Source organism: Drosophila virilis, chromosome 5 (genome assembly GCF_030788295.1).
Source record: "Drosophila virilis strain 15010-1051.87 chromosome 5, Dvir_AGI_RSII-ME, whole genome shotgun sequence".
In the NCBI taxonomy this organism is placed as follows: domain Eukaryota; kingdom Metazoa; phylum Arthropoda; class Insecta; order Diptera; family Drosophilidae; genus Drosophila; species Drosophila virilis.
The window spans coordinates 11,659,867-11,683,490 of record NC_091547.1 but is presented as its reverse complement, the minus strand read 5'-3'; the positions used below and the strand labels follow the sequence as shown (position 1 = coordinate 11,683,490).

The 23,624-nt window shown below is 43.0% G+C and overlaps 2 protein-coding genes across 4 annotated transcripts; one reads left to right on the top strand and one right to left on the bottom strand.

The window, feature by feature from the left end:
• The first annotated feature begins 248 nt into the window (after nucleotides 1–248).
• Nucleotides 249–15,499, top strand: Vps13 (vacuolar protein sorting 13C). Its single transcript, XM_002050298.4, has 30 exons — nucleotides 249–350; nucleotides 745–1,060; nucleotides 3,228–3,314; nucleotides 3,382–3,579; nucleotides 3,639–3,998; nucleotides 4,060–4,281; nucleotides 4,346–4,482; nucleotides 4,557–4,791; nucleotides 4,848–6,378; nucleotides 6,437–7,070; nucleotides 7,131–7,286; nucleotides 7,348–7,693; nucleotides 7,773–7,918; nucleotides 7,997–8,240; nucleotides 8,297–8,569; nucleotides 8,636–8,812; nucleotides 8,922–9,031; nucleotides 9,092–9,685; nucleotides 9,745–10,305; nucleotides 10,375–10,533; nucleotides 10,591–11,193; nucleotides 11,270–11,397; nucleotides 11,478–12,320; nucleotides 12,378–12,750; nucleotides 12,811–13,632; nucleotides 13,696–13,796; nucleotides 13,859–13,997; nucleotides 14,060–14,343; nucleotides 14,796–14,934; nucleotides 15,000–15,499. Exons 2-30 carry the CDS (start codon nucleotides 961–963, stop codon nucleotides 15,252–15,254), a joined length of 9,957 nt encoding a protein of 3,318 aa, XP_002050334.1. The 5' UTR covers nucleotides 249–350; nucleotides 745–960; the 3' UTR covers nucleotides 15,255–15,499.
• Nucleotides 14,456–23,218, bottom strand: blow (blown fuse). 3 transcript variants are annotated; one of them, XM_070210363.1, is made up of 4 exons: nucleotides 22,970–23,218; nucleotides 20,773–21,013; nucleotides 17,316–17,675; nucleotides 14,456–17,234 (listed from the first exon to the last, which is right to left on the bottom strand). In XM_070210363.1, the coding sequence occupies exons 2-4, from the start codon at nucleotides 20,825–20,827 to the stop codon at nucleotides 15,616–15,618; spliced, it is 2,034 nt and encodes a 677-aa protein (XP_070066464.1). In that variant the 5' UTR covers nucleotides 20,828–21,013; nucleotides 22,970–23,218; the 3' UTR covers nucleotides 14,456–15,615. The 3 variants fall into 3 exon arrangements, with proteins under 3 accessions (XP_070066464.1, XP_002050335.1, XP_015029242.1); XM_002050299.4 differs by having other exon boundaries at nucleotides 22,976–23,218; XM_015173756.3 differs by lacking the exons at nucleotides 20,773–21,013; nucleotides 22,970–23,218 and adding an exon at nucleotides 18,329–18,459.
• Between the last annotated feature and the right edge of the window lie 406 nt (nucleotides 23,219–23,624).

The window sequence follows — 23,624 nt, the reverse complement described above, 5'->3', positions numbered from 1 at the left end:
CGAACAAAACAAACGCTATTGTTTTTTGTTTTGTATTAAATGTGGCTGCATTTTTAATGCAGCGGCAACCATTTAATATATGTATATAAATTTGTAATTACACAGCGTGGGAGAGTATTTTGTGTAATGAGAGTTTGCTCAACTAACCATGCCACTCGCTGTCTGAGTTAAATTCGGAGAGAGTGCTCGAGAGAGCGCGCGCTGCTGTACTCATTGAGCGACTCTAGCGCCAGTCACCTGAAAGGCCCCACAGCACAGCTGTTGCCGTTCAGAGTTTAGTTTTGTCCCATCGCTGGTCGGTGCTGCGCGTGTTTTTTTTACTGCGCAGTGAAAATGTAATACTGTGCAAGGTAAATTTTCTTTCGTGTTGTTGTTGTTTTGTACCATTTGGTTATTTAAGATAAAGCTTTGCATATGCATGGCAAATAAAAGGCAGTGATATAAAGTGCGCAAGAAAAAGGAATAATCGCGTGGTTTCATATCGGCTATAGTGGTGTTTTCACACACACACATACAAACATACGCTAATTAACGTAATACTTGAAAATAATGCCAAATGCTTTGCTCTTGTTGTTTTTATTGTTGTAATGCTTGACGAATCATTTAAATACAGTGTCTGCCTATTCTGTTGGCATGTTTTGGTTGTGTTTTCTGCCGATGGTTGTTGGTGATGACATCATCTGCGCTAAGTTTTATTTTTTTCTCACAAATCCATTTCCATTCTGTTTCTGTTCTAATGTTTAGAAAAGGCTAAATTCATACAAACCGAGAGCGTTCATCAAATCCACGCACGCACACACACACACGCAAATTAGTTAAACAATAACAAACACATACGAAAGACTACAAATCAATAAGCAGCCGATTTCTTGGCTGCCAACAGCTGGACTTGAAAGGCGCTGACAACGGCACATTTAAGGCTCCGACGCCGGCGACTGCGACCGCGAAAACGGCTTCAGGATGGTATTCGAGGCCGTGGTGGTTGATGTGCTCAACAAGGTGCTGGGTGACTACATCGAGAATTTGGATCACAAACAGTTGAAAATCGGCATCTGGGGCGGTGAGTTTATAACAAAAAACTACTCCCAACTGTGTACTAAAGTCAGCACAGTTAATTGTCACGCAACGGGCGCATTTGGCATAATTAATTACTGAACGCCACGCTATATATATATATTGCTCTCGATCTCATCATGTCTGTGCACGACCTTATCCTTCAGGCTTTGCACAGTGACCCAATTGCAAAATATTTGCATGGGGGCGTGAGAGCGGCAAGAACGCGCTCTCCCGTGTCCGTTTGTTTGTGTGTGAATGGGAATGCGTCTGCTCTTCGCGGCTGTTTATCTGTTGCTTCCGCTGCTGCCTCATGCCCCTCTAGCAACACTTATGTGGTTTCAGCAGTATTTATATACACTTTCTAAAGGTATTTGAATTTTGCTGCGATCCCATAAACAATATATATGAGATCTTACGCGATTTTGGCATTTATACATCTAACATAAATTAGAATCAGTCAAAAGTGAGTTTCTTTTTATTAAATTATTTGTTTTTCTTTTAACATCTTGATAAAAATTCTGCTATCACAAAGCCGTTAACCATTTGTCTGGAAGGGTATTCAAATTTCGGCGTGCAAATAATTGCCGTCTTTCTTGTTCAGTCTGTAGTTGTGTATTATTTCTTGGTTTTGCTCATAATATGAGGGAAACCAGAACGTTTATCAACCAGCTGCTTAAATTACACGATTAAAAAATATATAAAACGCAACGTTTGCCTTTTTAGTTGATGTTCATGACATGAATGTGCCAAGCCTGAACAAAATGTTTTATTAAAAAGTTGACATAACTTCTATATAGATACATAAGAAAATGCCTTTAGTAATAAATATTTACATATATTAGACAGTCAACGCTAGGCAGATACATAATGCTATTCAATTGTTTATTTATTCTAAACAACTTTTTCGACTCTGAAGCTAAAGTTAATCCAACCACTTTTATGTGCCCTGCCCATCCTAATGTGGCATGTAAACCCCAAGAAACTGGTTTGTTTCGTCTCTTTCAGCTCCAATGACAGCCAAACATATTTGAACTTGAACCTGATGACATAATGCGGCTCTGACAAATAATATCATTGTCAAATAAAAGTTTATATGATATAGGTTGAAAGGTTATAAAAGATTTATATAAAAGCTAGCCATATGTACAAATAAGTACAGATGAAATAGTTTCTTAAAATTGTATTTGGAAGAGAATTCTTGCATTTGCTCTTTCTCCTCAGACAGATGTACGAATCTACATATGTATATGTATATACTCATTCGTGCCAACTGTCAACATTATAACCCTCTACAAGAACATTTTCTTATTTAGGCCGCTAACTGATAAGAGCCAGTCGCTGGCGATAAGAGCTCAAAAGATTCGAGAGAAAAACAATCGTAATATATATTCCCCTTGCGCTGTAACACCTTGCCGTAAATCTATATTTTCCATGCTCGCGTCTGCATATAAAATCAAATATATTTTAAAATAATAATTCAAAATTGTTATTACTGTATGCATTATTATTAAATCAATTTAATGATTTCTAGCAAGAAAAAATATAGATATTATAGACACAATCAAAGCTTTACACACGTTTAGCAGAACAAAAGCTCCTTTGAGGGTATCTAGAACCTGAAATCAAGATTAAAACATTGCTGACTTATGAAATTAGTTAATTGCTTAGAAATAACATTTGCTTAACACTCCAACTTCTTATCGCGGCAATTGTATACAATATTGAAGGAATCGATTGTTATTAATTTATAGGGGTCTATTGCGTAGGCGTTGTAAGTCAGCTCTCCTGAGCGTTAACTCAATTGACCCATATGCGTAATTTAATAAAAAATATGCGCTGCCTGAGGTTAAACGCGCTTCTTCGCATTCCGGGCATAACGAACAATCGAAATGCCAGGCACGGCCAATTGGCAGCCGCTATAGAGCCATGTGTGCCTGATATGGTGCGGTATATACTTATATATATATATATGCATGCAGACATACAATATATATAGAAATTGTGGGTCTTACTTTTACCGCTAACTCTTTTGTTTATTTGCACAATTTTCAACGCATTTGCTGTAATAAATCAATTTGCCAATCGCATAATATAATAGAGTGCATAATGACTAATTATTGTCTATTTATATATATATAAATATATATATGTATTTCATTTCATTCTTCAAGGCGATGTGGTCTTGCAGAACCTCAAGATACGCAGCAATGCGCTGGATAGCATGGATCTGCCCGTTCAGCTTATCTATGGCTATTTGGGTAAGTCAAATAATTAAAACATATGTTAACAAACTGTTCAATTAATGCCATTCTCTTTGTTATTTAGGTAAACTGGTGCTGAAAATACCCTGGAAAAATTTGTACAGCCAGCCAGTGATTGTTGATATCGATGATCTCTATGTGCTCGTTACGCCCAACAATAATGTGCGCTATAATGCCGAAAAGGAGGCCAAATATGCGCTTGCTTCCAAAATGGCTGCACTGGATGCTATGGAGGCAGAACGCAAGAGGGAGATGCAGAAGGGTACTAGAAACACAGCCATAATATAAGAGCTATTTTATTTACACTCGGTTGTTTTTCAGACCAGCCACGCGGTGATGCTGGATTCACAGAGAAACTGACCGCACAAATTGTCAATAATTTGCAAATAAAAATCTGCAATGTTCATTTGCGCTACGAGGATACCACAACGACGGGCAGTCCGTTCTCCTTTGGCATCACACTACATGAGCTGGAGCTCTACACAACGGATAGCAAATGGGACAAGTGCTATATGACGGAGCGTTTGCCCCAGGTTTTTAAAATTGCGAATCTCTCCTGCCTGGCAGTCTACATGAACTGTAAGGCTGTGCTCTATGCGGAACAGGACAAAAACACACTGGCTGACACGTTCAAGGATCGTATAGCACGCAAGGACTATAAGCCCGCAAGCTACTTTTATGGTAAATGAGTCAGCTGGAACTCGGCTTATAGCTGCTAACAGTTTGTTTTACCTTTGCCTAGTTCTGGGTCCCATTTCCTGCAATGCCAAGCTGAAGCTTAACATGAATCCAGAACTGGATGTGCCGGCTTTTGAGAAGCCCAAGATTGATTTAAGTTTGGAAATGGAAACCCTAAATGTGGGCTTGACTAATACACAGTTCCACAATATTCTGCAATTAGCTGATTCCATGAATCGTATGCAGCTGGGTCTGCCTTATCGCCAATATCGACCTTACAATATACGTAAGTGCAACAGGATGATATTCCTATGGTTCTCCTCTTAAATTCTACATCTGCACACACACAGCTTATAAGGGTCACTACAGGGAGTGGTGGAAGTTTGCAATAACTGCTGTGCTCGAGCACGATGTGCGTCGAGTGAATCGCACCTGGAACTGGGAGTACATCAAGCAACATCGCGAACTCTGCAATACCTATGCAGTGGTAAGCTTTGAACACAAGTTTCAATTGACAAAAACTTCTAATAACAGCCGAAACGTGTCCATTTGCTTGTGTAGAAATACAAAGAGCGCGAGCTGAACAAAAAGCCGCCCAAAATTCTGCTGGAAGCGTGTAGTCTGCTGGAACAGAAGCTAGATGTTTTTAATCTGTTGCTAATACGACAACGCGTGAACATTGACATTGCCAAGTTACAAGAAAATGAGCCACGGACATCCACCGGCTGGTTCAGTGGCTGGTGGTCCGGTGATACTGCCAAGAAAGACGAATCCGACGATACTGGTGCAAATTTCGGTAATATAAATGCATTAAATATTACAACCCCTATGTTATGCCGCCACTTTTTATAGTACGCAAATTTGAGGCCGCCATGACGCCCGAGGAAAAGGCCAAAATGTATAAGGCCATTGGCTACGAGGAGAACGCCAAGCCAGGAGATGTTCCTGAAAGCTATGTGGCCATAAAAATGAACTTCAAACTCATTGCACTGGAGATAGGCCTATATCAGGAGCTGCGTGAAGTCGACTTAACACAGGGCAGCGCATTTGACTATTTCAATTTGCCATCCATAATACTGTTGAAATTTTCAATGGCCACGGCATCGATTACACAACGACCAGCCGCTGAAGCTATTAGCCTGACAGCCGGCATGAAGGAGCTCAAGATGACGGGTCTCACTCGTGAGAATCGCACACCCATGCTTGTGCAGTCCATAACAACCGATGAATTCAATCTGCTGGACATATTCTTTGAAACGAATCCCTTAGATAAGGAATGCAATCAACGTGTCAAAGTTGTCGCGCGTCCTTTGCAAATCATATACGATGCCGACACCATATTAAATCTCATTAGCATCTTTCAACCACCAAGCAATGTAAATTTATCGAGATTCGAGGAAACAGCTGCCTCTAAGCTAGTCGGCATCAAGGAACGCTCGGCCACGGGCATGCAGTATGTTATTGATCAGAAATCCGTGTTAGATGCAGACATATTGCTGATGCCCAACATTATAGTGGTGCCCCATGGCGGCCTCTATGTGGCCGAAGAGAAATCTCTGGTTGTACTTAGCCTTGGCCAGGTGCATGTGACAACGAAGCCCCACCATCGCACAGACCAGATTAAAGTCATGCACACTCAGGGCCAAGAAAGAGGTGAAATATTAAAGAGTGTTATGGAAAATGCCTACGACAAATTCGTTGTGGAAATCAATGATGTACAAATTCTGGTGGTGCGTCCGGAAGAGCAGTGGCAACGTGTGCTTAACATGGCCGTCTCAACAGAATTGCATGTGCTACAGCCCACATCGATGCAGATAACAGCCGCGTTGTGCGTTTTCGACAATGATCCACGTATGCCCAAGGTCAAAATCGATATTGAATTGCCAGCGGTACAGCTGAACTTTACCGAGGATCGTATGCTGGAGGCAATTGATGTGGCCACTAGCATACCGATGCCGCAGAGTAATACAATAAAAGCCGCGCCGATTCTGACACGCTCTCACAGTTCAATCTCTAACTTTTTAAACCGTGAAATGAAGAAGCGTACCGCCGCGCCTCCTCCCTCAAATACGGTTATCCAGGAGGAAATCATACAGTACACCAATGTCGAGTTGAATTTCTCGCTAAAAGAAATCTCCCTCACACTTTTCCAGTCGAACGCGATTTGCGAGACATCATCCGGCACAACAAGCACTGCATTTGCAACACCAGAACAAGAGAATATATCCAGCAGGGATACATTTGACACATCATTGCAAGAAGTTACCACAGATATGCTGATGCGTCGCTTCTCAAGTCCTTCGGAGCACATACTATCGATGAAGGTGCTCCAGGTAGAAGCATACATGGCCCAGCGCACCTACGAAACAGTTGCATCCGCCAAGTAGGTAGATTATAAAGTTAATAAACCTAAAGTTAATCTATTGCCTTTCCACTTTCAGATTGGGCAGTATAAATGTCAAACACTTTGACTGTGTAGATAATACGGATCAAGTGCTGGACATCATTGACACGCCCGGCTATGCTAAGGATTTGAAATATCTGCTCACAGTCTCATATACACAGGCCGATAAATGTTCACCCGAATTTAGCACAAAATACAATTCCACCGAGCAGTTGGTGGTGGCCAATTTCGAGATCCTGAACATTGTGCTGCATCAGGAGTGCCTGCAACGTCTGTTGAAATTGTCAAACAATTTCCAGAGGCGTCTTGATGTGATTTATCGAAATTTAAAGCCACGCGATCGGTATGCCTCAGCCGGCGATGGTGACGGCCTGAAACACAAGTTGCAAGTCATAATAGAGGATACCGAAACAATAATAACCACACAAGTTCATTTACGTCGCCCCAAGGCCGCCAAGCAGAACGGTGTCGTGGATAGCGTGAAAATGCGAATGGTTTCCAATATCGAAGAGATTAGCCTTAAGCTAACCACACGCCGTCGCCCACTGGCCGCGATGCATGTGAAAAACTTTGTGTCGAATGTAACGCTAAAGGAGTCCTACACCGAAGTGAACATTGGCCTCAAGGATATTATGGTGCTTGATCTAAATCCTTTAACAAAACATACGAGAGTAAGTTCACATCTATTAATTTATTCTCAGCCATAAACTATTTTGAAATCCTGGTTCTAGATATTGAGCATTGTGGGCCAGGATGCTTTCAATTGCCAGGTGGTGCTCTACAATAAGGAATTCACGCAAGACTACAACTCGGATGATATAAAAGTTACAGTGGATATTGGCTGCATGAAAATAATGTTCCTCAACTGGTTTGTCGCCGGCGTTTTGGTAGGCCAAAGTGCAAACAATTCAATCTGAAGGTATTTTCATGGTGTTTCCTTTTTGGCAGAACTTCCTGGGCAATTTCCAGGCGGCCCAGCAGGCGCTAACCCAAGCCAGTGCCGCGGCTGCCCAATCTGCGCGACAAAATGCAATCGATGCCTATGAAAAGGCGACGCGCATTAAGCTAAATGTGCGCATCAAGGCGCCTATTATATGCGTACCTGTTGACTCGCAAAGCAAAAATGCGCTGGCCATTGACTTCGGCTTGCTGGAGATAACAAACAACACCAGTGAGGTGACAGTAGCTGAAAGGGATGAGCTTGCCGTCATCGATGAGATAAAGGTACAACTAAAAGATGTCAAAATTACCAAGGTGATCATTTTGGATGAAAACGACGACACCTCAGTTGATGGTGAGTAGTGGACTCAATAATCCTCGGGTATTATTATTCACATAATAATATTAATTGTTATTTCTGCTTATACACAAAGATGTGGACGCTCTTCTCGGCATGAAGACCTCTCTAAATATGATGGATCCAATGAGTTTTACATTAAGCGTTACACGCAATCTGTCATTCAGTTGGTATAGGGATATACCAGAGATCAATCTATCGGGTCATTTGAAGTTTGTTGAGGTAAAGTAGAGCTTATCAAAAACAAGAATGCAACAAATATATTTAATTAAAAAAAAAAAAAACGAATTACAATTACAGCTAACACTCTTCATGGATGACTATGCACTAGTTATGTCCATATTGAGTCGTAATTTGGGCGAAGGGGTCAAAGAGTTTCCGCCGAGGGAGCCTGCGTTTGTTGAAAAAACTTCGCATGCTTCCATGTATTCTGAATCACGACCTACACATTCATCCCGACCCAGCCCAACCCAACCTGAAAAGATTTTTGAGACGCTCAAATTTAATTTTCAATTCGATGGTGTAGTCATAAATCTCATGGAGGGTAAGTTAGCAAAGGCAAATCGATTAAATTCTTAGCTAATTCCGAATCTTATTTAGGACAATCTAGCGGCTTGGCATGCTTTGGCATCTATTTTCTGTCTGTGAAGGGAACCCAGCTGAACAATGGCACGCTCAGTCTTTCCATTGTCCTTTGTAACATTCAATTGGATGATACGCGCTCTTCCAACAGGAGCAAAATACGACAATATCTTAGCTGCAAGGACTGGGATGAGGTGAAGTCCAGAAAGGCAGTAATCGTTGAGACCTGTCAAAATGAGCCCAACTACATGGTCGACGTTACGGCCATTATAAAAGAAAACGATATCTTTGGTAATTTACATAGAAGCAGCATTTACCAGATTTTATGTTAATCACATGTATATATTTTTATTGCAGCCGAGGTGCGTGTACGGAGCTTCGATTTGATTGTCTGCATTGATTTTCTGCTAAAGCTGACAATGTTCCTGTCACTGCCCAATGAAATAGATCAGACACCGCCGAAGTCCAAAGTTCCTCCAATTGTGGACACAGCGGCACGCGGGACTGCACGAATGACAGTCGGCACCCTATCACGTATGAGCAATATTATATATTATATTATATTATCTATTTGGATAACTATCCTAATTAATAATTTCCACATTTTACAATAATTTATCTGGTCCCCTTTCGACTATTGCAGCCAGTATTAATTCAGTGAAGAAAATGAATCTGATACTTCACATCGATCAGCCTGATATTATATTGGTAGAGAGTCTGGATGATCTTAATACCAGTGCAATTATCTTTAATGTAAGTTTTGAATTTTTTTAAATTAGTTGCTTGACAGTTAGTATATTTGGATTCTAACAGGCAAAGGCGCATCTCAATTATCGGTCGATTGGTGACAAGCAGCTTATCAATGGTCAAATTGATGGGCTCAAGATATATATGTGCTCGTTCTTGCCGGAGCGTCGCGAGTTAACGCGTCATTATATTCTACATCCGGCTGTTATTAGTCTTCAGGGCTCCACACCCGAGGAGGAGGGCATGCACATCAGCCTGAAGCTCAGTGACATAATCATCAACATATCGCCGGCCACCATTGAGCTTTTGAATAAGGCGATGGTGAGCATTACAAGCGGTGCCGCTAAGAAAGCTGCCATAGAAAAAGATGCTGTGGATTATTCAAAAATCTGGCATCCCAAAGCGTTCCATTCAAAAACCTACTGGTTTACAAAAGTTGAACAGGCCACCGAAGCGATTGAACTGGATCCTCCAGGCGAGTTTAGGGGTAGGCAAAAGACTGAGAAATGTGTGATTGAGGTGCCCAGCATTACCATTGTGATTGAGTCTGGCATGGGCTACTATACAAAGCCGCTTATTTCACTGGACACACGCATGACGGCTGTCTTCAATAACTGGAGCCGCAATCTTACCGCTCACGGCTCCCTAACGCTCAACATGGTAGGGACTTCTGTTATAACACATTTGAACTTCATTTACTAAACATTGAATATTTGCAGAACTACTACAATCAATTCCTGGCTGAGTGGGAACCCATTATTGAGCTTAACGAAGTGGTGGGACGCAACGGGGTCAGCGAGTATATACCATGGGAACTGCAGTTCGATATGGACATTGCAACGTCACAAAACGAATTTGATGAACTTTGTGAGGAGCAAACGATGAACATACGAATACATTCCAATGAGAATCTGGAGATAACCTTGAGTAAAACATGCGTGAGCCTGATCAGCGAACTGACCGAGGCCTTCTCACAGGCCATCGACAGTAAGGGCCTGGTCAAGCCAGACGTTGTGGCTCCGTATATTGTGCAGAATGATACGGGCTTTGACATTACATTGGATTTGACGGAAGGTATCTTTACTCTCCACGAAGCGCATCGCGGTGGGAATATCGGTAGCAATTCAATAATTTTGAATTCGCAATCCAATGACCAAAGGGTTGATCCCGGAGACATACAAGAGTGTACCATTTCGTCTGGCGGACGCGCTTACCTGCAAACTAAGGATTTGAGCACAGTACCGGAGGAACAGGCCGAAGATTACAATCTCTATGTGGCGGTAAACTATATAATATGCTCAATTTTATGAGATTTAAGATTATGAGATTGCAATTTTTTTAACTTGCAGATCCCCGATCTCAAAAGCTTTGTTGTGCTGCCCGTTAGTAAGGCCGACACGCGCTATTTCCCGCTGAAGCGCAACGTGCTGCAGGAGCAGTGGGCCATTGTGTCACAGGTTAAGCTGGAATATGGCACTACCATAATTAACATACATGGCGTTATAAGCGTGCGTATCTTGGCTTATGCATTTGCAACCTTCTTTCATGTGTTTATTTTTGTTTAGATCGTTAATCATTTCACCACACCAATCAGTGTGCATCGGCGCAGGAAGACTGATAACAGCATAATCCTTGTGGGCGACGCGAATCCTAATGAAGTTTTTAATTTACCGTTGCACGCCATATATGCAGATTACAAAGATCTATACTTTGCGATTAAGGGGTACAGAACGTCAGTTCAGGGTTTTGTCTGGAATGCATATCCCTCTGATGAAAACTATTCGCATCAAGTGCAATGCGATCCCATCGATGCCTTTGAGCCGCTCAACATTAATGTCCGACGGAAAAAGCATGAGATTTACTTTGAGAACACCTCAAAGTATCGGCTACTGAGCGCATATTATACGATTCACCTACGTCCGCCACTTTATCTCCTCAATTCTCTGCCCATTGACATTAAAGTCTCTGTGGCTGGTTGCCTGGGTCGCCAAAGTACCCCAGTTCAGCCAGTACGCGATTCAGGTCAGCTTCCACGTTTAGAGCGCTTTCAAAAAGAGGACTTCCTTGACTATGGCGAGAAGGAGGTCAATCCCGGACACGTGCTGCATTTGCCAACAGTGCGTATGTTTGAAAAGGGAAAGGAATCAAAAAGTGTGCTTGTGGTGCGCGTAAGTATTGGCCAATGAACCCCTCGTCAACTAATTGTAAAGTCTGCTTAAAATCATTTTATATGTTTGCTTACAGTTATTACAATATCTTGAGAAGGATTGGTCATATGCCACTGAAATTTCCAATGGCGATAGCGGGGTATCCATTTGGACATTTGCATCTTACGATTCTGAGTTTAAAATGGAAATGGATCTCTATGTGCGGTAATTTAATTATTGTGCTTTTAGTTTAATTTCATAATTTAAACCATATTTCAATATTAAATTTGAATTTTATTCGACAGCGCTAATAATCGGCATGGAAGCATTGTGTTGACACTGTACAGCCCCTACTGGATGATCAACAAGACGGGCATGATGCTCACCTACAAAACGGACTTCTCGACTGTGGAGGTGTTGTATCATCCGCCCGAATATTCCGGTCCTATACTGTTCACCTTCCGCGATAAGCTATTCTTTGACAAGAAGAAGGCCTCCATTCGCGTCGACAGCGGCGAGTGGAGTGAGAAAATTCCGCTGGATGTGGCTGGTTCAATTGGTGGCGTCACCTGTAATGCTAACGATCAGAGCTATCAAATTGGCGTGCACAACCATTTGACGCACAACTCGCTGACCAAGCAGATAACGTTCATACCCTTCTATATAGTGCACAACAAGTGCAAGTACACGATCGAATTGCAGGAGCTTAAACGTCCTGGCGATCCTTGGCTAATACTGAGACCCCAGGAATACAAGCCTCTCTGGCCCAAAAACGACTCCACACACAAGCTAATTGTGCGCGTGGGCAATCAAACAACGCCGGCCTTTGACTACACCGAGGTGACGTGCACGTTGCTCAAGCTGCATGACAGCCGCTATGGTGGCGTCAATGTGGATGTACAGACCACTGAGGGTGGCATTTATCTAACCTTTACCGAATACCAGCCATCCGAGGCGCCTGGCCTGATAATCAATCATACCACCAAAGATATTGTCTACTATGAAAAGAACACAAAAATCGAGAATATTTTGAAAGCCAAACATAGCGTTCTGTACGCCTGGGGTGATCCAACGGGGCCCAAGCTGTTAATCTTTGGCAAGGACAAGCAGGAAACCGATCTGAAACGCGATCAAATCGATAATGTCATGTAAGTGTTGAATGCAAATAGAAGATAGCGACTTTATTTCATATATTCTTTACACAGCTTACAGGACGGCAGCAAGGCCTATTGGGTGTCCTTCCTGTACGGAATGCAGCGAGTGCTGCTCTTCACCGAAGTCGAAGCGATTGCCAAGCGCACCGAGAGCACCGCTGCCCTGCAAAATATCACTCGTAGCATAGATCTGCATATACACGGTATCGGTTTCTCTTTGGTTAACAATGAGATTGGCCTGGCTATACTCTATTTGGGCGTTACCAGTTCGGGCATTATATGGGAGTCCAGAAAACCAAATAAGAAACGCTACAAGGAACTGACCATACATGAATCAGAGCTCATTGAAGCCGAATATCAGCGCTATCTGGTGCATAAGGCAGTCAAGGATGTGCAGACCTATGCATTGGATAACAAATTTCCGGTACGTGCAACAACTTTATATTTATATACATATGGTCACATAATCCATGCTTTCTTGTAGATCAACTTTGGCACAATGACACTTGTGAAGCACGTGGAGCGGCGATTGCGTCGCAACTTTTATCCAGCCATTTGGGTGTCAATGAAATCATCACCGTTCCAAAATCAATTGCATGTGAAAATTAATCGCATACAGGTGGACAATCAGTTCCTTGATCCCATATTCCCAGTAGTATTGGCGCCCATAGCGCCGCCCAAGAGCGTGGCCACAACCACAACAATGAAGCCCTTCATTGAATGCAGCATGGTGCAGCGCATAATACCTAATTCGGAGGTCAAGCAATATAAGTACGCAACCATATTGATTCAGGAGTTCCACTTTAAGGTGGATATAGTCTTTCTAACGGCCATTGCTGAAATGTTCGCCTCCGAGGTGACCGATGAACATGCAGCCAAATTGTTCCGCAGTGACGTGGACTCCATTGAGCTGCCGCTTTCTACATTCTTTGAGGAACATTCGCAACAGGAGCAAAAGAATTTCTATGATAACTTGCATTTGAGTCCACTGAAGATACATGTTAGCTTCTCTATGGCTGGCTCCGATACCAAAGCGCTGCCCGGTTTCCTGGGCAGGCTGGTCCAGGGTGTGGGCGTAACGCTTACGGATGTTAACGATGTCGTCTTCCGATTAGCCTTCTTCGAGCGCGAATATCAGTTCTTCACACAACATCAGCTCGTTAGCGAGGTTACCTCACATTATACGGGCCAGGCGCTGAAGCAGCTCTATGTGCTGGCTCTGGGTCTCGATGTGCTGGGCAATCCCTATGGCCTGGTTGTCGGTCTTAAGAAGGGCGTCGAAGATTTGTTCTACGAACCGTTCCAGGTGGGCTATAAAAATGATACAATATTTGGTTCATCTTATATATCCCTCTGATCTTCCTTCCAGGGTGCCATCCAAGGTCCAGGTGAATTTGCAGAGGGTCTAGTGCTGGGTGTCAAGTCTCTCTTTGGCCACACAGTGGGCGGCGCTGCTGGCGCCATGTCCAAGTAATTCTTAACTTTAGTATCCCTTGGATTCTTGGGTTTAATTATTTGTGCTCTTTAACTAGAATCACTGGTGCCATGGGCAAGGGTCTGGCCGCCTTAACCTTCGATGACGACTATCAACGCAAACGACGTCAGGGAATGCATAACAAGCCAAAGAATTTCCATGAAGGCCTGGCGCGAAGCGGCAAGGGACTGGTCATGGTGAGTTCCAGCACATCCACGATTAAATAAATAGCCAACTAACTTATATATTGTTCACGCAGGGATTTGTGGATGGCGTGACTGGAGTGGTTACCAAGCCCGTCCATGGTGCACGCGAGGAGGGCGCCCAAGGCTTCTTCAAGGGTCTGGGCAAGGGCGCCATTGGCCTAGTAGCACGCCCAACCGCTGGCGTGGTTGATTTCGCCAGCGGCAGCTTCGAAGCAGTCAAGCGCGCCACTGTCGGCAGCGAGGATGCCAAACGTTTGCGTCCGACGCGCTTCCTGCATTACGATAATGTCCTGCGTCCCTATTGCTACAGCGAGGCGCTGGGCAACAAGATGCTCAAGTAGGTTTCTATGACACGCAAGCACTAAACACAAATGAGGCAGAAAAAGCTGCATAAAGTAGGCATTTTACTAGAATATCCTTTTGAAAGTAAACAAGTAGAGTTACGAGAATTCTTCTTTTGATTTGTTAAAATTTAAAATTGTCGAAATTGAATACTTGCCGTATTAAGCGCCAATTTTAAATTCGGATCTTCTTCTTTAATTTTAACCGTTCAATTGATATTATTGGTAATTAAATGCCTTGTAGATAACAGATATCAGATAACACATAGCATTGTATATCAGAACCCAGTGTTGTGTACCGCGAACGGAGTGTATTTTCCAACCCTATCTTTGTTAATCTACAGTTAAGAACTATGCGAAGACTGGGAGATTCATTTTAGTACATACAGCTTTGCCGGACATTTGAAGAATCATAAATAAATTATTAATGCCCATTGTTTCGTTGCAGGGAGCTGGATAAGGGCAAATATGCGAGCACCGACATCTTTATACACTGTGAGGAGATTGTACAAAAACTAGAGTATCTGATAATCACCAATCATCGCATGCTCTACACACAACGAAACGATATGTTTGGCGTTTGGGTGGTAAGTGGACCCTCGGTTTAATGACAATTGGGCAAATTATTCTTGTATTCTTAATTTGTTTATAGTCCTTGTGGTCGTATCAGTGGGATGAAGTTGAATCGATTGAGGCCACTCAACGTGGCGTACAATTCAAGGTGAAACGGAACGAGGGCAAGCGTGTCCTGGGTCTGTTCGCCTCAAAGGAATCGCCGTACAAGCTGGTGCTAGTGCCCGATGAGCGCAAACGCTTGGCTCTGCTGAACATAATGGAATCTCATCAGGAGAACAACACCAATTTGCGTGTACCCAGTTCACGATATACGACACGTGCGACTACGTAAATCTAATAACTAGATCTATTTTATAATCTCGCTTTGATAAAACCCAGTGTAAAGCTAGCTCAACAGCATGACAGAAACTACCTCTACATTTCAAGCTGTTGTGCGGCTAAAACACACACACTCACTCACACACACGCGCGCCCAACTTCCCCCACACTCATATACATTTTGCAGTATGTATATTAACAATTTATGTTTTGATATTAAAATTTTATGTCAATGTTGAAGATAAACATGAAAATGTGCGTGCGCGTGTTTTTGTCGCTAGCCTTAATTAAATATATATGTATATGGATAGATGTGTATAAGTGCTATATATGCATGTATGATCCAGCTGCGGGACACCAGTCACACCCCGCAGCTATACCTTTTTGAGAAAGCTGCTGGGCGTCGTGGACAGCGGCATGATGGGCTCATAGTTGTTGCAGTTGTCGCTCTCGCAGAAGGAGGTGAGCGAGGCCAATGCATTGGCAGCCAATGCCTCCACGCTGAACATGGTGGACAGGTGACCGCTGCTCTCGAACTGATTGATGATCATGTTCACCTTGCTCTTGGATTCGGACTTGAGGCAGGGAGATGTTGGATTGCTGCTCGGCTGTTGTTCGTTGGGCGCTCCATCATAGCTGCTGCTGCTGCCATCGCAGAGATCGAGTCCATTGAGCAGATTCTCCTTTTCGCTCTGCTTGCACTTGGCATTCGATGGTGTGCTGGTGGTGGGATTGCTGGCAGCGTTGGACGTCGAGCGTGTGTTCGGGCCCTGACTGGACTTGTTGAGCCGACTGAGAAACCAATTGCGCGCCAGCTTGTCACAGTCCTTGCCGGGCGTCTTCTGTGGACTCGTCTGGGGTGTTTGCGATTTGCGCTGTTTCTTCTGCTCCTTGAGTGTAACTGGACTGTTGCCCAGCGTGGGATTGGTGAGCGAGAGCATTTCGGGTTCATTGTTGCCGCATGAGTAGGTCTTCTTGACGGCCTTCTTCAGACGTTCCGGACTCGTCAGCTGACTAGAGAGCTCGCTGTGCACCGTCTTCACCTTGGCCTGAAAGTCCATAGCCAGGCTGCCATGCAGACTGGATGCTTGCGGCTGTGCCTTTAGCTCAGCAGCAGCAGCAACAGCACCACCATTGAGCAGCTCAGCGGTTTCCACCTCGCCGCCGGCCGTTCCTTCATCGTCCATGACCAGCGGCTGTGGTGGACACTTTGGTATATCATATTCGAAACGTTTGGCCAGCGCACTCGGACTGTTGCACTTCTCGGGCAGACGCGGGGGCGTCGTTGCCGTCTCACCAAAGTTATATATGGGCGATGGCTCCTCGTAGATGCTGTCGTTTGTTCCTGTTCCCGCTCCCGTTCCCGTTGTTGCTGATGTGGCTGTGGGCGTATAGCTGTTCCTCTTCATGACCGGCGGCGTGGGCAGCTTGCGCAACGTTTTCAACGTCGCCTGGGCAATGGCATCACCACGGATGGCCGCTTCAATGGCATGTATCCACTCTTTGGCATCGACCTCGTTGTTCGCCTGATATACAAACTTCTTGCCGGGATCAGCTGTTGTGATTTGAAAGCAAACCTCACGACGTTTACCCTCACCAAAGTGCTCAATCTCAATGGCCGAGCTCTTCAGGTAGAGACTGCTGCTGGGCCGGCATGAGGTCGGACCATCCGCATAGCAGAGCATCCAATCGTTCAGTATGCCGCAATAATATTTCTTGCTCTGGTCAAAGAACAGACGCTTCTCGATCCGATGCAATTGGCCGTATTTGATGGAACGCTGCAGCGCCAAGTGACCAGCCGGCAGATCCGCATAGGGGCAATTGATGAACAGCTCGTGTGCAAAGACCTGTTGGGTCTCCTCCTCCTCGCCGGGCGCCTGGCAAACATCGTACAGCTGCTGTGGCTGCGACTGCTCCAGTTCCGATTGCTGGTCTTTATCACTGTTCAGCGATGGATTGCTGCTTATATCGATGTACTCCCGCGAGGCGGACACTGCAATTAAACACAATTACTGTCTGCTGCTCCAAGATAACTACATAAACATATAGGCCTTGCCAGGCACTTGGCACTCACATGAGTTCCTCGACGAGCTTGTCGTTGCTGCTGCCGATGATGATGCTGTTGTGGAGGACAACATCGCCAGATAGCAACCGGTCTCAGCGCCCACTTTGTTCTCCACAGAGTCGCTGCAGCCATTCAATTTAATGGAGCTGGTTGCTGGTGTTGCTATTGTTGCTGTTGTTGTTGCTGTTGTTGCTGCTGTTGTTGTTGTTGTTGGTTTTGTTGCCGACTGTTCGTCTGCAATGCTGGCCAGCAGCTGGTCGCAGCGCTGGAGCAGCTCCTGCGTTTGCTCGGCGGCTGTGACATGAAACAAATTCGAGGTGTTCTCATACTCGGATGTTGCCAGCGAGGCTCGAAAGTGCGCACGCACATCTGCCAAGAAGAAGAGGGAGAAGCGATTGAGTTATACAGAATTAGTTGAGCTACAATACTAATGGCTAAATATGGACAACTATTGGCCATTAAATTGAACTTAATGACACGGCACAGCAATTTCCATAAATGCCCAGCAAGACAGAGCAGCGCGGGGCGTGGCTGGGCAGGGCGGGGCAACTGCAGCTTGGGCTGGGCGTGACTCATGCGAAGCTTAAGTCTTCTAAAGTGTATATTCAAGTCGCCAGCTACTTATGACCTCATAAAAAGTCTCGCAAGAGTCAACTGCGAATTGACCGCGGCAATTAAAACCAATTTCACTCAACAGTCCAGTTTCCAGTTTCGCTCCCCCCGCCCGCTGGCCCGCATCTGTCGCTGCTTAAGTAGGTTTAACGGTAAAGATGAACACACAACAAAAAATATTAAAAAAAAATAAAAAAAAACAAAAATAATGCCAAAGAAGTTTGCAAGAAATCTTGTTAAAATTGAAACACGCAAAGCGCTGTCCAGACAAAACGTAATTAGTCTAAAGTAGCCGAAAAAAAGCGCAGCTGCAACGAATTCCAAATACGCTGCTCCGTTTCTTATTAATATAAAAACAAAAACAAGAGAGCATCAGCGAAATGTACACATTCTCAAAAGGGCTTACGTACTCCACAGTTTGCGCACAAGATTTATTTTCATTTTTAAAACTTAACCAGAATTTACATATTTTGTATATTTAGAAACAGGCATAAAATGAAACTGACAAAGGCAAAGGCAAACTTTGATAGGCATCAAAAATTTCAACCAAAAATTTGAGTTTGATTTAAAAAAAAAAGATTTTAAATTTTCAAAAATTTAGATATCTTTTGAGAAACCTCATATTATGACTAATTATAAAAACAAATTACGAGTTATTGTATTTTATTCGAGCTTGTTATGGTCAACAGCTTCTTTAGTAATTGAGAAGATATTAAAAAAAGGGAATACTAAAAATATTTGTTCAAAAATAAAAAAGCAAAAATAATGTACAATATTGACTTGCTGCCACTGTATAAATCACATTTATTTATAAGAGATATCATTATGTATAAGCTGTTGCATACGACCTCATTGAATCGATATACCCAGCCAACTGGCATTGAAGCTCACAGGCGCGTTAAGAGAAGGGCTTAAAACAAACGCTTTGGCCACAGTTTGGCCTCTCTCTCTCTCTCTCTCTCTCTCTACACATATATATATATACAGACAAACAAATGTACAACAAAGCGGCGAAAAAGTGGCCAAAAAGGTTTCAATAAAATATATACAACACGAACACGAGAACGAAAAGAACAAAGCGCCTTAAACTTAGCCAAGTTAAGAGTTATTTTAGCCACAAACTCAGCCTCAGCTTCTCGGCCTCTCGGCTCCAGATATCGATAAATATGTGTATATATATTGTGTCTGGGGTTATTAATGTTTCTGCACACGAAAATTATATGCCCTGCGGGCGGAGCAGCAAGAGCATGAATTTGTACATTTTCATACGAAATTTTGCTCAAACTTGGGCTTAATTAACAATGCCAGATATACATATAGATGTATGTACTTTAATTTCAGTCTAGCTGTGCGCATAATTCTTAAATGATGTTGGTTTTTTCTGTATACCCTGCAATTATGAAACGACCATGAAATGGGCATAACTAGCTTCCACAGAGGCAACAACTAAGCCCATCGGGTCAAGTTTATTTATATTTACATTTATTTTAGTTATTTTAATATATGTCTCTATTCTATATGGGTATATTTGAAATATGCGATAGCTAGGCACATCAAATATGCCTCAAGTATGTTTTTGGGCCATAAACTTTTATAATTGATGTTAAGACTTCTCTCTACAGACAGTTTGACACATGATCTGCAACACATCGCAAGCAAAACTTTATTTCTAGGACAACTTAAGCAGTTAGGAACTGCTAACAGGGTATTCACAAGTCGCTCACAACCAGCTCTCATTTGGTTTATTTCCTTTTTATACCCTGAACCCATTAAAAATGGTTATAAGGGTATATTGTATTTGTATGTATGTAAAAGGCAGAAGGAAGCATCTCCGACCCCATAAAGTATATATATTCTTGATCAGCATCAATAGCCGAGTCGATCTAGCCATGTCCGTCTGTCTGTCCGTCTGCCCGTAGGTAGGGATCCCTACCATCAATCAACGTTCACGACATAACTCCGCGAGGAGATATGACGTTCCAAAACGACATAACTCCGCGAGGAGATATGACGTTCGAAAACGACATAACTCCCCGCGGAGATATGTCGTTCCAAAACGACATAACTCCCCGCGAAGATAACTTCGCGCGGAGATATGACGTTCCAAAACGACATAACTCCCCGCGGAGATATGACGTTCCAAAACGACATAACTCCCCGCGGAGATATGTCGTTCCAAAACGACATAACTCCGCGAGGAGATATGACGTTCCAAAACGACATAACTCCCCGCGGAGATATGTCGTTCCAAAACGACATAACTCCAAGCGGAGATATGTCGTTCCAAAACGACATAACTCCCCGCGGAGATATGTCGTTCCAAAACGACATAACTCCAAGCGGAGATATGAAGTTCCAAAACGACATAGCTCCACGCGAGATATGAGATAAGCTCTTCCAAATCATCAGTTTTTTTTCAAAATCGAGGTTCCAAATCATAATATCGGGTAAATAATGTCTGATTTTAAAATGTTTTACCTTTTTGAATACGTAGGGATCCCTATCATCAATGTCCGTCTGTCTGTCTGTCCGTCTGTTCGTATGTATGAACTCAACGATCTCAGAACCTATAAGAGCTAGAGAAATTTTAGATATAGGTGCTCCTAATGCCTGCGCAGATCGAGTTTGTTTCGATAAAAATCGATATCGATATTCTGTTTTTTTTAGAGTTTGGAGTCACCAAACTGGACATATAGCTTCTAATATGCATTTGATGTTGGAAGAAGAGAGTTCAGGGTATCCCCTAGTCGGGAGCTCTCGACTAGAACCTCTTACTTGTTTATATAGTTAATGATTACAGTTTAGTTGATTGTTTTGTTTTTTTTTTTAATGTATTTAGTTGCTGTTGACTTACCCAACAGAAATTGTTCAATTTCGGCGCGTTTCGAGGCTTTTAAGTCCATATCCATGATACAAAGCGTTAATTCGAAGCGTTCAGTGTTAATGTTTGTTGATATTATGGCGTTTTTGTAGATCGTTTGATTTATGTGCTGTTGTTGTTTTTGCTGTCACTGGCAATATTTTTGTTAACAATTAACAATTGAGTGTGAAAATAAAATAGCACATTCTATTAAATCACATGCACTCGTAGCACTCTATAAGTAAATGCAGCAGTTAAGTAAATATTATTTATGAAATTCTCGAGCATTTACAACGCTCACTATTATCTCGAAAACTCTGCTCAGCACTTGCACGAAACTGAACGAAATAAATAGAAAACGATATGCAACACACATGAAAATATATGTACATATATAGTTGTCCTGGTCGAATAACTCTCCCGCAGCGCAGCCAAAATGAAACCAGACCGAAATCAATCCGCGCCAGGGTCTGTTTAAACTGGCAATACGATGTTGGATTATTAATAGATGGAATATTCGTTTATTCCAAGAGCTGCCTCGAAATACAATACACAAAACGTATTGTGCTCGATTCTGGCTTCAAATAATACCCCGCACAGCAGCCAATGGGTTCGTCTCACACTCTGCACATGTATGTAATTCATTTGCCAGACAGCAAGGCAAGCTGTACGCTATATTTGGTGTCTGCTGTACTTATGCCAATTGATGCTGATTGGAAATTCATTGGGTTCAATGACTGAACCTAAGCTGAGCTGAGTTGCTTCGCTTTAAAGTATACCCTATAATTGTCGTATCGAATAATCAAAACTTTAATCAAGATTTTGAAAGATTTGTCATTTCTGGCCATTTTTAAGGGATATCTGATGGATTTATATGCCCGTTTTGTCGTATTTTATTGTCTGATTTTTGTTTTTGTTGTTGTTTTTTATTTGGTTGCACGCTTCGTTTGGCGCTTGTGGAAAATCAACGCAGCCGGCGGCGCTGATGACGTTATGTTTTCATCTTTTTTGTTTTTGTTCATCACACACACACACACACACACACACACACACACACACACACACAAGTATTTGTGTATATGCATGTATGTGTGCATAGGCATATGTGTGTGTCATTAAATGTTATTACGAAATGGCTTTGGGGCCGATTTTCATAATGCGATACTTGCTTTATGCAGCGCCTTTTTGCACTTGCTAGGCGCGACGGGGGCGGAAGGGGTGGTGGTGAAATTTCAGCATGTGTGCGTGTGTGTGTGTGTGTGTGAGCCGCACAGACATTTCTGTCGTTGCGTCTGTTTCGTCTTTATTTTGCGGTTTATTTGTTTGTTTGTGTCGCTTTTGTGGCTAAACTAGGGATGGATTATACACACACACACACACACACACATCCCGCACACACACACACACACACACACAGCTGGAGCTAGTGACTGCTACTACTTAGCAAGCGGCAGCAATGTTTTATGCGCCTGAAGCTGGACCCGAGCTCTTGCCCAGCCTTTTGATACTGACTCATCCAGAAAGGCGACGCGTGTCGTTGGCCATAAAAGAAAGAAATTTATATTCATATACATACATATATGTATGCATGTATGTGTGCATGTATGTATGTATAAAGTGCCATACATGCAAGCGAAAATAAAAAGCTAAACATTTCTCGGCGGGCGCGTTCTTTTTAGAACTTTTACTTTTTTATGGCACGTGAAAGGTGCAAAATGGTAATTTGCAATGCTGCAGCCGTAAACGGTTTTTATTTCCATCAAAGAGTCTATTAAAATAAAACAAAAAAAAAAAAAAAATGGCAGCAATAAACAATAGTTTCTATTGATAATTAACACTTGTTGTTCGATATATTGAATTTCTGTTTATCGCACTTTGATCAGCTCTGCCGCAGGTATTTTCAATCTAAATATTTGATTAAAGTTTTTTTTTGCTAGCGTTCGTTACAAACGGCATTTCAAATTGTTTATGGCCAAAGCGCAGGCGTGTCTGCTGTTGGGGCTTTCAGTGCATTTCCGGTCATTTTGAAATGCCAGCAGCATTTCCTGCGCCGCCGAGCCCAGAGCCGAGAGTCTTGTAGCTTTCGCATTCGAATTGGTTCTTTTTTATTTCTTTGATTTCTTTGATTTATGCTTTTAATTTTGCATCCGGTTTTTCACTTTATTCTTTGTCACTGCGCCTTTGTTTTTACCCATACACTTTGCGCTCGCTGTTTGCGTTAACGTCGACGTCGACGTTGACACCTTTTCTGCTTAAGCTCGCCAACAGCTTTTCTGTAACAGCGCTCTCCGTAGAACCAATGCAAACGCAGACGCAGTCGCACTCGCTTTTCATTGCGAATACGTTGTGTGCGAGAGGGAGTGAGAGATAGCTTGAGAGCTTTGCGCGCCGTATACGATTTGAAGCGCGTCTTTGTGTGCGCGGCCGTGAATCACACGAACGCAACTGACTGACAGCGGCGCAACCAGAGACTAGAACGGCCGCTGTCTGTTGGCTTCCTCATGTTCGTGGGGGAGCCGAAGCCGCAAACGCATGCACGAAGCCAAACAGGCACACACGAAGTTCATGTGGCCTGCGCTCTTGTTGTTGTTGTTGCACACTTTCTTTGCAGAACGCAAAGTTTTTATGCTCTTTACCCGTTTAAACTAAGTAAAAGAGTCTGTAATGAGGCTGTAGCAGACAGCAGACGGCCTGTTTAACCCTATTAATTATACATATATATATATGTATATGCTTCTGCTCAGCATTTACAGCCCAATTGCAAGTCGTATAAGAGCGAGAAATTTCATATGTTACACAAATGTTAAACGTTGTATATTTTTCGCCATCCGCAGTACAGGGTATCT